The sequence below is a fragment of the Heteronotia binoei genome, chromosome 19 (assembly GCF_032191835.1).
Source record: "Heteronotia binoei isolate CCM8104 ecotype False Entrance Well chromosome 19, APGP_CSIRO_Hbin_v1, whole genome shotgun sequence".
NCBI lineage: Eukaryota > Metazoa > Chordata > Lepidosauria > Squamata > Gekkonidae > Heteronotia > Heteronotia binoei.
In genome coordinates, this window is record NC_083241.1 from 38887569 (window position 1) to 38902817 (window position 15249).

Sequence of the window (15249 nt, forward strand, 5' to 3'; positions counted from 1 at the left end):
AAGTGTTCCAAACCTGTAATCATTCTAGTTGCCCTTTTCTGCACTGTTCTCCAGATGCCCACTTCCTTCACAAGGTTTCCTGTTTTCTGAGAGTGGGGAAATAGAACAGCCATGTGCTGAAATGCGTTGGGATTAGGAGTGTGCAGTTTTTTTAAATCAGCATTTTTCAGAATCCCAAAGTTTTGGGGGCCCAATAGAATCCAGAAGAATACCAGTGTTGTTGTTTTTTAGAAGCCAGCCCGATCCTGTGGATGACTTGGCTTCTCCTGCAGCCTGGTTTAAAGTGTGCTGCATTAAAAAAAAAAATTAAAATTAAATTTACATTCCGCCCTCCCCATTACGGGCTCAAGGCAGCTAACAACCGATAAAACCCACAAAATATAAAACCTTACAATAGTAAAGTACAGTAAAATAAATAAAATTACAGATCCTAGCAAATCTTTGGTAATCACAGCACTCGTAATGCTGGTACAATTATGTTGGCCAGTGTTGTCAATCCTTTGGCGTAGCAGCTGTCTCCCCTATAGTTGTAAAAAGCTTTTAGTTGTAAAAAGTTGGAGAGGGATAGTGGCTCAGTGGTAGAGCATCTGCTTGGTAAGCAAAAGGTCCCAGATTCCATCCCTGGCATCTCCAACTAAACAGGGTCCAGGCAATAGGAGTGTAAAACCTCAGCTTGAGACCCTGGAGAGCCGCTGCCAGTCTGAGTAGGCAATACTGACTTTGATGGACTAAGGGTCTGATTCAGTATAAGACAGCTTCATATGTTCAGTAAGCTGTACAGAAAAGTTCAATCTTGCAAGCCCTGTGGAAGTGTGATAGGTCCCACATGGCTCTGATGTTCTCAGTGCACGTGTTCCACCACGTGGGAGCCGTATGGAGAAATGCATGAGAAGTCGGTCCCAAGTTCCGTATGCCATAGGGAGATCCCTCCCCACGGCATGAAGAACTGGGCAAGAAGGCTTCTTTTGCAACGCTGTTTAAAATGGGATGCACATGAAGCCAGCTCCAAACCAGTGGGAAGGGTCTGCTCCTTCCAGCATAGCCAATCCTCAGGCTGTCTTCTGCAGTCCCTTTAAACATTAAAGGGACCAGTGGAAGCTGCGAGAAACTTCCTGCCTCTCTGCTGTTTTAAAATCTAGCAATAATTCCCAAATAGATCTGGGATTTTCTCAGAATTTTTTGTTTGTTTTTATGAGAAAACCCGGATACATTTGGAATGCCAAAATATACCTTCTTGGTATTTTTCAGGTGTATTTCCAGCTTGGGTAGATCTGAATGCACACCCCCAAATGAATCTTCATGCCGTGGGAAGGTCCTTTAAACTTTAAAGGGACCAGCAGAATCCCGAGAAACATTCCGCCCCTCTGCTGTTTTAAACTCTACCAATAATTCCCAAATATATCTCAGATTTTCTTGGAATTTTTTATTTGTTTTTATTGAGAAAACCTGGATACATTTGGAATGCCAGATATACCTTATCGGTATTTTTCAGGTGTATTTCCAGCTTCTGTAGATCCGAATGCACGCCCCAGATGGGATTTGCCTCCTGTAATTATTTCTATCTTCAGCTTAGCTGGGCCGAAGTAGGTTTTGCACTTGGTCCTTTGGGTTTCAAAAGCACCCTAACGCCTGTCTCCGCTCCCCACCTTCCTACCAACAGCTCCAGCACATAGTGAGTGACGAGATCTGCGTGCAGGTGACAGAGTTGTACCTGTCTGAGAATGCCAACGTAGCGACGGGGGGCCTCCTGTCCTCACAGCCGTCTCGCTCCCTGGTGGAGGTGGCGTACCAACGCAAAGCAGAGCACCTCATGCAAGACGAGAACTGTTTCAAGGTAACGCAGATGAAGTGGCTCTCTGGCGGAGCTAAGAAGGGCATCGCCTGTGGAATCGGGAGAAATGGCAGAGAGCGTCCCATAGAAAGGGATACATAGAATCATAGAGTTGGAAGGGACTTCCAGGGTCATCTAGTCCAACCCCCTCCGCACAATGCAGGAAATTCATAAATACTGCCCCACTGCTCCCCCAAATTCACAGGATCCGCATTGCTGTCAGATGGCCATCCAGCCTCCTTTTAAAAACCTCCAAAGAAGGCGAAGGGAGAAAGTTGTTGTCTTTCAATACTGCCCGCGAGGGAGGGGGAGCATTTGTGCTTCCTGAGCACATCAACCTTACTGAACAGCTAGATCAGGGTCCCGGAGGACCTTGAAGACCAACAAGATTTTTTGGGGGTGAGCTTTCGGCGGTCAGAGCTCCCTTGGTCAGCTACAAATTTTTGGCTCTCAAAAGACGCATACCCGGAAAATCTCGTTCGTCCCCAAGGTACTACCGGTCTCAAATCTAGCTCTTCTACTGCAGAGCAACACAGCTACCCTCTGGAAGCACGCTTACTAAGAAATTCACCAGCCGACAACAGTCTGAGCCAGGGGTGTCGAACTCATTTGTTATGCGGGCCATATCTGACATAAATGAGACTTTGTCGGGCTGGGCCATGTGTGTACCTATTTATGATTAGGTAGCAGAGATACACACTTTTTAAATAACACAGACAAACGCGACTAAACATTTTTTTTTAAAAAAACCCTTAAAATAAAACATGCTTAAAACATTAGCACTTGTTGGTTTTAAAGGTGCTTTCTTTGTATTTCTCCCATGGGATCCAGGAAACTGAGCAAAGGAAGCTATGGCTCTTTCCCTCCGCCCCCAGGGGACCAGGAGGGGAGGAGCCTCAGCCAATGGAGAAAATCGAGGCTTTACTCTGTAGCTTCTGTGCAATTGAGCAAGCCTTGCAAAGCAAGTTGAGATGCAGAAGGACTCGAGAGAGAGGGGGAAAAAAGCAGACGAGCCAGTTGCTCGGGGGCCTGATTTGACCCTCAGGCCACATGTTTGACACCCCTGGTCTGCGCAGTAACTCGGCAGTTCTGCTGCGTACAGATTCTAGCCAGACCCAAAAACAGTTGTCGCTGCCTGAAAAGCCAATAGGGATATCGATCCGGAAAGCCCTCTGGAGCAAGTCATTGCCGTGCAGATCGGAGTTTCCTTTGCCTTCTGGGCTTTATGTTCTTGGGCCAGGGTCGGGTTGTCCCATGGCATAGCTGGCACAAGGGTTGTTTGAAGTGCTTACTGGAGGCCCCTGTGTTCTCTTGTGCAGCTGATGTTCATCCAAAGCAGAGGCCAGGTTCAGTTAACCATCGAGCTGCTGGACACAGAAGAGGAGAACTCGGATGACCCTGTCGAAGCCGAGGTAAGAGCAGCTTCTTTGGCCAGCTTGCTGGGTTGAGAGATTTTGAATGTTCAGGGATCAGATGCATGTGCTGTAGTGAAGGTCTTTCCGGTGTAGCAGAAAGAGTTCTGGGTATCCTAAAAGGTGTATATTTTAAGAACATAAGAGAAGCCATGTTGGATCAGGGCAATGGCCCATCCAGTCCAACACTCTGTGCCATCCTGAACATTCATAGTGTAAAAGCTGTTTCGTTCTAACACACGTATTGTGTGGCTCTCAAAGCTCCCACCACCCCATGGGCTGGCTTGGAGAAGTCATTTCTCTCTTTAAATCACTTAGCCAAGCCAAGCCAGCTGGTCTTGGAGAATGCATTTGAGGTTAAAGTTGCTTTCTTTACATCTCTGCTCCATCTATTTGCCTTCCTTCCTTCCTTCCTTCCTTCCTTCCTTCCTTCCTTCCTTCCTTCCTTCCTTCCTTCCTTCCTTCCTTCCTTCCTTCCTTCCTTCCTTCCTTCCTTCCTTCCTTCCTTCCTTCCTTCCTTCCTCTCTCAAACATCTGATGTTTTTTCTATGTAACCATTTACATTAAGCAAGTTTGGCCACCCCTGTTCTGCTGTATGGTGTGCATTCTTTCTTTGAAATTCGATTTAACACCTGTGAGCACAATTTGTAAATTTTAGGTGAACAACAGGGCAGTCTTGTGTGGAATCAGGCCTTAGTCCATTAAATCAGTGGTTTTAGACTAGTAAATCTGTTCAGGATTATACTTTTAAGTCTTTGTACAGTTGAAGTTTCATTCGGGTGTTTTAGGGCCAAGACACAAAGTCATAAAGGCTTGCAACTTTAAATAATAAAGTGTAGATCTTGGGGCACATACGATACCACATTTTGAGTTCTAAAAGATATTATATGGATTTGCCTAAAACAGCTTTAACCACAAGGTATCAAGGACTTCCATTCTATGATTCTTCTAATAATTTTAGGAGCAACATACTGCTCTCATCGCTTGGATTTTGTCAAAGAGTATTTCCTTGAAGAAGAGAATAATTTTCACTACACTTTAAAAATTTGCTAGAGTTTTTTGTTTGTCAGCCGTTTCCATCCACTGGAAGGAAAGCAGGTGCTTCGCGATCTTCCTTCTCTCCTTCATAATGCAAACAGTAAAAGCGAAAATCCGTCAAAACGAGATGTGAATGTCATCTCCAGTTACTTAGTTAAAAAAAAATTCACGACACCAGTCACCAGAGACTAGTTAATAGAGTAAATAGGTACTTAAGTCTAGCTGTCTTGTTCTACAGCCCTGATGCTATTGCATTGTTTGTCAAACACCTGTTCTGTCCATTGTTTTGACTCACCCTGTGTAATCTGCCTTGAGTCCAAGTGAGAAAGGCAGACTATAAATGACATAAATAACAAACAGTGACCAAAATCAGTAGAAAAAACTAATAGGCTTTTTTATGGCTCATCTGCAAATTGAATCTCTGGGGGAGGGGGGGCGGGGAGCTCTGACGGTGGCAGTCCTTTTCTAATTTCCACTCCTGTAAGTGAAGTCCTGCCTCAGCTCAGGTCTGGTCATGCTGTTTCCCATATTTGTGCACAAAATGATGTCTGAAAGATGAATAACAGGAGAAGTAGCCCAAGGCAGAAAGCAAATACGCCCAAAAGCTCTCTTTTGATAGAATGAGAAAAACAAGGGACTGCGACAGACAGACATAACCTTTATTGAAGGCTGCAGATTTATACCCTGCTCTTCTCTCTGAATCAGAGTCTCAGAACAGCTTACAATCTTCTTTATCTCCTTCCCCCGCAACAGACATGCTGTGGGGTGGGTGGGGCTGAGAGAGCTCTCACAGCAGCTGCCCTTTCAAGGACAACCTCTACAACAGCTATGGCTGACCCAAGGCCATTCCAGCAGCTGCAAGTGGAGGAGTGGGGAATCAAACCCGGTTCTCCCGGATAAGAGTCAGAGCACTTAACTACTGCACCAAGCTGGCTCTGGAATTGGCATAACAGAGAGGAAATACAAGAGCCAAAGAAACTTCAAAATAGGATAGACAAACCAAAGTAATTCACCGGCATGGGCAACATAGGGATACATGGTTACAAACAAAATAACTAAGAAAAGTAAAGTGGGGTATTCCGCTACCTAGCTCCATTTTTTAATTGCTTTCTCATTCGCTGCTAGGTCCAAAAACTCTGCAACCTGTTCAGTAATTGAGAGACATCCGTCAGCCCACAAAAACTCTATCCCTTTGTTTGTCACCAGATTGGGGGTTAGGAGTGGTTTGATCAAGTGGCATCGGTGAGTGGGATTTTGACAAGGCGCTATGTTTAAAGAGAATAAATTAACATCCCTCCTCCTTCCTCTCTTGATTATGCGAACCGGTTCAGCGTTGGACCGACTACGTCGATCGGTACGTCAACTCTGATTCTACCTCTCCCGAACTGCGGGAACAGCTGGCCCAGAAGCCCGTATTTCTGCCCAGGTGAGTGACTGAGCTAAGATTGCACCTGTTGCCTCTTTGCCAAAAGTGCTGATTGTCGGATTGAGGCATACCTTTCCTTCTGGAGACCACGGCTGTGTTTGTTCTCGTGCAATGCTGCTGTGGAAACTGGTGGCAGATGTTGCAGCCATCCTGTGACAGCGTAGCTTAAAGGTCTGAAGAGTTCTTAGTTGTCTGCTGCTTTTGTGTGGTTTGAACTGTCCAGGAGTCTGTGGAAAAGGTGAAAATCGCAGGTGGGGGGGGGTCAGGGGTCAGCAGCAGCCTGTGCTTGAGCAGTTGTGAGTTTGTGCGAAGCCAGTCGAGTGTCTTTTAACCCAGCCACTTTGGGCTGGTCTTGCATTGTTATTTGGAATGAAACACACTCTCTCCGTTTACAAAATGTTAGCAATGTGTAATACAAACGGCATTCACCGAAACACCTTAAGCAATACACTAATACACTTACAAAACCATCCCATGCACAATATAGCTACTGTCCAGAATTCATAACGATTTATGATGAGTCTGACAGAAGAACCAATGTGCTATCCTTCTTCAAGGAAGACCGTCTTGCCTTATGTATTGGAACAGTAGACTTGAAGTGCCAAAATTTCCTGGCTTCCTTAAGTCCTTATTTATTTTTTATTTTTATTCATGGAACACCTCTACCAATTTGTATCCATCAGCATTCAATTGAGGAAGGATAGCACATCCAAAACGGAATTGGACCAGTTCTGTTTTTTTTTTGTCAGACTCATCGTAAATCATCATGAATTCTGGACAGTAGCTAGGTTGTGCATGGGATGGTTTTGTAACTGCATTAGTGTATTGCTTATTTAAGGTGTTTTGGTGAATGCCGTTTGTATTACACATTGCTAACATTTTGTAAACGGCGAGAGTGTGTTTCTTTCCAAGTTTCTGTACCTCCGTGGTCCTGACCATTTCTGACCAGCGTTATTGCCTGAACCTAGATAGCCCAGGCTATCCCGATCTGGTCAGGTTTTGAAAGCTGAACAGGGTTAGTCCTTGGAGGAGAGACCACCAAGGAAGTCCAGGGTTCTTATGCAGAGGCAGGCAATGGCAAATCACCTCTTTTTCTTCTCTTGCCTCAAGAGCCCTACAAATTGACGGCACTTTACACACACACACACACAGACTTTTTTGTTCAGCCTCCGGCAACCAAAACGGGGAGGGCTTTGACCCTGCACCTAAAGATCATCATGTCTGCCACCGTGACTTACCTCTGTTTGCTTGTGGGAGGGACAGAGACCACTTCTATCCGGGGATTGGTATAAGCCGGAGGAGGAAGGGATGATGGATCAAGCCAACATCAGCCATCTTCATTACATTCATCCTTTGTGCAAGGGCAGCATTAAATTAGCCAGTCCCTTTGAGCTCGTCTAGCCTTTCTGTTGCTCTGTCCTGCCCTGCCTAGTCCAGGCTGGCCCAGTCTCAGAAGCTAAGTGGCTAGTAAAATAACAGAACCGTAGAATTGGAAGGGACCTCCAAGGTCATCTAGTCCAACCCCCAGCACAACGCAGGAAATTCGCAAATACCTCCTCTCCCATCTGGAGTGCGACCCCTGCTCCATAACCGGGAAGATGACAAAGAGCCTCCAGGATCCCTTGGCAAACTGGCCTGGGGGAAAATTGCGTCTTGTCCCCAAAGTGGCGATCAGCTTTTCCCTGGGTATGTAAACAAAGGGCCATGAGATATGAGCACTGAAGCAACCCTTCCTGCCCTCCCTCTTATGATCTGCCTAGAAATCGTGCCTAGGACCGACAAGGAAGTCCAGGGTTGCTACGCAGAGGCAGGTAATGGCAAACTCACCTCTGTCTGCCTGCCTGCCCTAACCTGGATGGCCCAGGCTAGCCCTATCTCGGAAGCTGAGCCAGGATCGGTCCTGGTTAATACTTGGGTGGGAGACCACCAAGAGGGTCCAGGGTTGCTGTACAGAAGCAGGCATTAAACTAGCCATTTCCTCCAGCCCAGAGGACCCAAACCTTTCTAAGCTTGCGGACACCTTTGGAATTGCGACACAGCGTGGCGGTGCAGCAGCAAAATGGCTGTCGCAGGAGCTGGAGCCAGTGACAAAATGGCCATGACCCATGTTCCCTCTAAGCTGCAGAAACTTATGAGCAAAAATTCTACTTTGTGAGCTGCTGGCATTAAAGCTACTGCATGAGTTATTGTGCTCTGGGGTCACCCTTCCTGAGCTAAGACAAAAATGTGTGAGCTGGAGGCTAAAAATCTGTGAGCTAGCTCAGCTTAGAGGGAACACTGGCCACGACATACCTTTGGTGTTATACTCCCTCTAAGCTGTGGGAGTCTCGTGAGCAAAAATTCTATGTCATGAGCTACTGACATTAAAGTTGTGAGCTACTGTATAAATTCGTTTGCTCTGGGGCCATTTTTCCTCAGCGGAGACAAAAATGTGTGAGCCGGAAGCTAAAAAAAACCTGTGAGCTAGCTCTCACTAACTCAGTTTAGAGGGATCCAGATGGGCAGCCGTGTTGGTCTGAAACTGCTTTGTTCAGTTAAGAGGGAACATTGCTTTGGTCACAAGGAAGATAAGATCTTTGGGCTTTGGTTGGCAGCTGCTGCCAAAGCAGCATTTAAAAAAACCCTGAACAGCCAATCAGAAGCCGTGCTGGGCATAAGCCCCCCCCCCATGGCCCCACCCACTTTCTAAAAACACTCGATGGGCACCGGGAACGGTGCCAGCTGGCACTGTGGTGCCTCTGGGCACCTTGGGGATGCCTGCTCCAGACCCCCCCCCCCTTCATCCTCCGCTCTTCTGCTGGCAAAACCAGCAGGGGAGAGGACGGAGATAGGAAGGTGCTGGCAAAGCTAGCGTGCAGAACGGACCCTCTGTGCTCTTCCCGTCGGTCAGCGTGAGCCAGGTGGGCCGGGGCGGAGGAGAAGGCGCTAATCCCAGCAGGGGTTCTCTGCTTTCCAGGAACCTGAGGCGGATCCGGAAGTGCCAGCGCGGTCGGGAGCAGCAGGAGAAGGAAGGAAAGGAAGGGAACAGTAAGAAGCCCTTGGACAATGTGGAGAGCTTAGACAAGCTGGAGTGTAAATTTAAGCTCAACTCCTATAAGATGGTGTATGTGATCAAATCGGAGGATTACATGTACCGGAGGACGGCTCTGCTGCGGGCTCATCAGGTAGGACCGAGCGGCGGGGGCGGGAAGAGCCGTCGGCCTCTCACTGCCCATGGGGAGAAACCACACGCGGCCAGGATGTTTTGTGCAGGCTGGACAGGGGGAGAGGACTTCCACTCTCCTTGTGTTCTGTTGACCTTCAATGACTGTGGCCCAGTCACTGAGAGAACACCTTGGTCGATGGCGCCTATCAATGCTTCCTCTAAGATGCGGAATCTTGTGAGCAAAAATGCTAGTTCGTGAGAGACTGGCAATTCAAGTTGTGAGCTACTGCATCCTTGAGTTTGCTCTGGGGCCATCCTTCCTGTGCTAAGACAGAGGCTAACCCCCCACCCCCACCCCGCCGTGAGATAGCTTGCATGAAGTCTTCTTAGAGGGAATGCTGGTGCTGAGTTCATGTGAGCTAGCTCACAGTTTTTTAGCCTCTGGCTCACACCTTTTTGTCTTAGCTCAGGAAAAATGGCCCCAGAGCACACTAATTGATGCAGCAGCTCACAACTTTAACACCAGTAGCTCCCAAAGCAGAAGTTTTGCTCACGAGACTCCGCAGCTTAGAGGGAACGGAGCCATTCAGACTTCCTGCTGCTAACGCAAGCGGCACGGCAGAAAGCGGAGAGATGCTAAGGATGAGAGTTGAGTCAAGAGCTGTTCTTGCTTGCAGCTCTGCAAAGGTTGTAAAAGCCGAATTTTAAAATACTTCATCTTTTTTTTAAAAAAAAAAGCATTTTGCCTGAACAAGGATAACTGGCTTATAAGATAATATGGCCGTGGCCACGTCGCTCTTCTATTGAGCTAGGTTTGAATCCAGTAGCAACCTGGAGACCAGCGAGATTACAGGGCATGGGCTTTCCGCTCGAATCTCCCTTCGTCAGATAAGATCGTTTCAGGGGAAGCAGTGTTGTTCTGCAGTTGAAGAGCCAGAGTTAAGTGCAGCTGTTCCTTAGAGACCAATAAGATTTGGGGGTGGGGGGGTGTATCTGACAAAGGGAGATTTAGAAGAAGACCGTAGATTTATACCCTGCCCTTCTTTCTGAATCAGAGTCTCAGAACGGCTTACAACCGCCTTTATCATCTTCCCCCACAACAGACACCCTGTGAGGTAGGTGGGACTGAGAGAGCTCTGAGAGAAGCTGCCCTTTCAAGGACAACTCCTGTGAGAGCTACGGCTAACCCGAGGCCATTCCAGCAACTGCAAGTGGAGAAGGAGTGGGGAATCAAACCCGATTCTTAAAAGTCAGCACTCTTAACCACTACACCAAACTGGCTCTCTTTGTGCTTCGGTGGCAGCTGGGAAGCTTTTACCTTACCCTCCCCCCCTCCCCCCCAAAAAAATCTTGTTGGCCTTTGAGGAATCATAGAGTTGGAAGGGATCTCCAGAGTCATCTAGTCCAACCCCAAGGAGCTGGTAGACTTGGGTCTGGCTTGTAAGAGGTTCCCTCAAGTGTTCCCTGAAATTCCTTCTCCCCCTTAGCAGAAAAAAAATCAAAAAGATACCTCCTGCCCCCTGGGAGGGAGATTGAAAGCAGCAAAGCTGCAAACATGCAGGCACCGGCAGCAGGGAAGACAAACACAAAGGATTTATTCTCCAGTGTTCCAGTATCCTCCTTCCCTGCCCATTCACTCCCTCCCTTCACATTTCCATCTACCCTGGAAGACCATTGATCTGCTTCCTGGTTCCTCGAGGGGTGTTTCGTAGGTCCGAGAACATGCAGCGTAGCTGCCTTCAGCTTGCCCCCGGTCTGTGAAGTGCAACTCTCTGTGTGCCTCGGTCTGCCCTTTCCGACACCACACGTGAATGGTTCATCCCAGAGATCAAACAAGAGATTAAATGCATCACAGACAATACTCCCTCTAAGCTGTGGAGTCTCATGAGCAAAAATTTTACTTTGTGAGCTGCTAGCATTAAAGTTGTGAGCATTAAATTGACTTGCTCTGCATATATTAATTTGCTCTGGGCCCGTTTTTCCCGAACGATGTCAAAAAGGTGTGAGCTGGAGGCTAAAAAACTGCAAGCTAGCTCACGCTAACTCAGCGTGAACACTGAGTCACAGATGTAACCTCCAACGTGGCTCTCTGCAATTCAGTCAGGTCACACATTTCTTCGTGCACACCTGCGCTTGATTTTTTTTTTGTAGCTCTGGTGACTGTAGCTTTCTTTTCCCCCTTTCTCCCCCCCCCTCCCTAACACCCTTTCCCCTCTGCAGTCCCACGAAAGAGTAAGCAAGAGGCTGCACGCGAGGTTCCAAGCCTGGGTGGACGCGTGGACCAAGGAGCACGTGACCCGCGAAATGGCCGCCGAGACCAGCAAGTGGCTGATGGGCGAAGGGTTGGAGGGCCTGGTGCCCTGCACCACCACCTGCGACACGGAGGACCTGCACTTTGTCAGCATTAACAAGTACCGCGTCAAATACGGCACAATATTCAAGACGCCCTAAACTCCGGGGGAAGGGAGGAGAGGAAAGCGCGGAGTTGGGCGGCAGCGGTGGGGCAGGAGCGGGGGAGAACACGTGTCCCCACGTGCGTGAGCATCCAGGAAGAAAACCCCCCAAGGACGATGCCTCCCCCCTCCTCCCTCCCTCCCGCCACCTTTTGTGTATCTTCATAACGGCCACTTCTCGACTTAGTTCGTAGCTGGTACACCCCGTTTGCCTCAGAGAGAGGGCGGCTTTCCAAAACGACTTTAACCTTGAGAAGCTGGAACTGTTGTCAAGGAGCCAAAACTTCCAGGTGCACAATGATCGGGGTGGGGCAGGGAGGGGGGATCCGGATCAGCATAGGGGGAAACCCGCCTCACCCGTTCACACCACCAGCAATCCTTCCAGCAGCACGGGCGTCACGGACAACAGGTGCTACACAGAGCCTGAGCAGATATTGGTGCATTTAACCATTCTCCCCCCCCCCCAAAAAAAAGAAATACGCTCAGAATCCCAGAAACAGCCCACCAGGACAAGCCCGCGCTGTTACCAACGTTTCCCACAATCCTCCGTTTCTGGGCTCCACAGTCCGGCCGTTGAAAACATCAGCTCATGAATAATAGACACTCCCCTCTCTGAATACGGCTCTTCTCTTCTTGCTGTTCCCCCTCCTCGTGACCCCCGGACTCTTCATGACTTACATAAAACCAATTAAGATTGGTCTGTCCTTACCTAGTGCCAGTGGAACTATTGTTTTATTTGGGGTTGGTTTGTTCTTTGTTTTTTTTTTTCCGGCTTTTTTTTGTACCTGCTTGTTTGTTTTATTAGTCTCTCTTAGTGCCACACACCTCCTCCTCACGCACCCACAAACACACAAAAAGTTATATACGCAACGCCCCCGCGGCTTTCACGATAGCAGCGACCGATATTAAAATGGTTTTTCCTTCACCCTCCTTTTTTTTTTTTTTTTGTAAATAAATGTACATATTTGTCAATTTTTTTTTAATTAAAGGAAAGTCTGCTCAACGCGCTAGTATCACCGTTACTAGCTTCTCACGTGTAACTTAGCAGCGGTCGGCTTCGGGTTTTAGCACCTACGGACGAGAACGACAGCATTTTATTACACTTTCTACCAAAGGGAGTTATCATTGTAGTGCTTTGTGTGGAAAAGAATTTGTTTGTTTTTTCCTCTCCTTTTTGTACAAAAAAAAAAATACAAATGATAATAATAATAATGACACATCTTGGGTTCTTACTAGAGAAAGACACATGGCCCACCAGTTCCCTTATGCGTTGTTGAGATTTGTGGGCAAGCGGTGGTGGTGGGGAAACGACCCCTGATCCGTCTGTATTCTCATCAAACGGAAGGCGAGTGAGGGGGTGTAAGAGAGCGTGTCTGTACTGTGGTTTAACTTGACTGTAAGGCAGCCTGTTCAACATACGAATATTGTGTTAATACAGTTCTGATATCTTTTGGAGGGTGGTCAGGGCCAGCTTCTTACCCACCTTGTCTTCCAGCACCGTCTGCACTTTCGTGAAGCGCCGATGAGCTACCTAGCTGGGTTTGGTTGGGCTTTCCCTTGCGCGCGCACACACACGCTTGTGTGACTTCTCAGTATCGGAGAAAGATAAGTACCAAACCAGTATTTGACCGAGCTGCTTTATATATATAGGAGCGTGTATGTGTCGAGATGGGGGGCGGGGGGTACAGAAGAGAAGAATAAAGAGAGGGGTGGGGGTTTTTTTTGGCGATTTCAGTGGTGAAATATACCAGCGTCTCTATTTTTTTAAGAAAAAGCTTGGCAAAAGCAAATAGCTAAGAAAACAACTGAGCGAGATAGAGCTCCTTTTAAAGGAATTTTTTTGTGTGACTTTTTGTAAAGTGGCAATTGGCTCATGGTCTCTTCCTCATCTGAAAGAAAGCAGAGAGAGCAGGGCTTTTTTTGTAGCAGGAGCTCCTTTGCATAGGCCACACCCTCCTGATGTAGCCAATCCTCTTGGAGCTTACAGTAGGCCCCGAATTAAGAGCCCTGGAAGCTCTTGGAGGATTGGCTACATCGGAGGGTGGGGGGTGGCCTAATATGCAAAGGAGCTTCTACAAAAAAAGCTCTGAGAGCGAGAGAGAGAGAGAAGATGCCTTTCTGGGGTTTCTTTTTGCTCTCCCTCCTCCTCATCCTAACTTGCTAATTTAAATCTATCCCAGGGGTTTCCAGGCAGGTAGATTTGCCCCTCTTTTCTCCAGAACAGTATTGTTGTGGTCTAAGACCAAGAAAAAGAGAAGATCCCTGAGGGAAGGAATCCAAACAGAGAGGTGTGGGACAGGACCCTTATTAGGAGGCAGGGTGGGGGTGAAGTCCACCTTAAGGGTTCCACTAGAGCCAGAGAGCCCAGCTTGGGGGAGCACTTAACAGTATTCCAGCAATAAACGATCTCTCCCCACCCACAATGCCTCCTTTCCTCATCTTGTCCGAGAGGGGACTGGAAGGGAAGGGAAACTTTGTCTCCTTTCGTTTTGCAGAGTTCTCACGCACTCCCCTACTCCTCACCCTGGGCGTTCTCTCAAATGCGTCTCTCCCCTCCTCCCTCCTTCTGTGTGCATTAAAAGATTGGTTTGGACTCTCTGCCCACTTGGAGACTAGCAGCGGCTGTTAGTGACACTTTCTGAAGCATCATCTGTGCCAAGCAGGGAGGCGCAGGGTGGCATTCTCGTAGCCCAAAGAATCCAGGAATAAGGAAAATCGTGGCCAATGGTTAAAGCCGAAGGGGCTGCCGGCTCTTCCTTCTGGAGCGGGGTTTCCTAATGCAGATTTTTCTCTTTCCCTCCCCTCCCCTCTGATGTCTGACATCTGAGCTCCAAGCTCCAATTCTGGCCTGTACAATAGCAAACAATTCCTCGCCCCCTTCCCTTATTATTTTTAATTTTCTTTCTTTTCTTTTTTTTTTGTATTCTGTACTGTGATCCTTTTCGCCACCTTATTCATGTGATGATTTCTATACAGATGTTGTAAACTTGACTGTAGTGCAGTGTTTCCATTAAAATATCAGGGCTACTCGTGTCCACATCTGGTTCTCTTTTCTGATCACGACTGCTCCACCGAAAGGGCCGGCAACAGTCTCCAGGGGTGAGTTTTGTAAAGGCCTTTTGGGGGGTAGAATCTTTTGTCATGAGCGTTCCCCTCTAGGGAAGGGGAGTCGTTGCAAGCCGCAACAAAGTCAACAACCTGTGACTGTGTTTTGGAGTTCTTCGGCCCAGAATTTCCACTGCCGAAGTGGTAAACTTTTATTCACACAGATGCTTCAGATGAGGATAGCGAATTTTGCTATTTGGGGTATTTTTAGAGAGCAGGAGGAGGAGATGACACACTTGAGCACTGAAGTGGAATTAGGCTATGGCAAGGATATAAGCCGCTTGTGGCCTCTTTTCCTCCTCCCGGCTTCAAGTCTTCAAGAGAATACTTCCGTATGAGCATATGTGAAGCTCTTCTTGCAACTTCTGGGACAAAAAACCCAAATATATATATATATATTTTAAAAAAATTTAAAATAGAGGTGTATGTTTATATAATTCATATCAAGGGTGGCCAAACTGTGGCTCTTTCACACATATTATGCGGCTCTCGAAGCCCTCACTACCCAGTCGGCCAGCTTGGAGAAGGCATTTGTCTCTTTAAATCACTTTGCCAAGCCAGACAGTGACTTGGAGAATACATTTAAAATTAAAGTTGATTTCTTTCCACCTCTCCCTCCCCAAACTATTTTCCTGCCTGCCTGCTCTCAAACATCTGACATTCCATGTCTTGAGGCTCTCAACCATCTGGCATTTATTCTATGTGGCTTTTATGTTAAACAAGTTTGGACTCCCCCGGTTTATATAGCTGGACCAGTTTATGGAAACCCAGGTAAGTAGAAGTGTCCAACGGTCAAAACTGGATTGAGGGGGGGGAGGTTGCGTCAACAAAATCCTGTC

At 47.5% G+C, this 15249-nt stretch overlaps 1 protein-coding gene across 4 annotated transcripts in view; it reads left to right on the top strand.

Annotated features, from left to right (window-relative positions):
- The window catches only part of SIN3A (SIN3 transcription regulator family member A), a 67761-nt gene extending 55453 nt beyond the window's left edge, over positions 1 to 12308 (top strand). For 2 of the 4 annotated variants that reach the window (XM_060259806.1, XM_060259807.1), the window contains exons 17-21: positions 1661 to 1834; positions 3151 to 3243; positions 5613 to 5707; positions 8646 to 8871; positions 11073 to 12308. In XM_060259806.1, coding sequence (XP_060115789.1) covers positions 1661 to 1834; positions 3151 to 3243; positions 5613 to 5707; positions 8646 to 8871; positions 11073 to 11303 — 819 coding nt within the window. In that variant the 3' untranslated portion in view covers positions 11304 to 12308. The remainder of the gene's footprint in view (positions 1 to 1660; positions 1835 to 3150; positions 3244 to 5612; positions 5708 to 8645; positions 8872 to 11072) is intronic. The other 2 variants (XM_060259808.1, XM_060259809.1) reach the window with 2 other exon arrangements.
- Positions 12309 to 15249: the final 2941 nt, after the last annotated feature.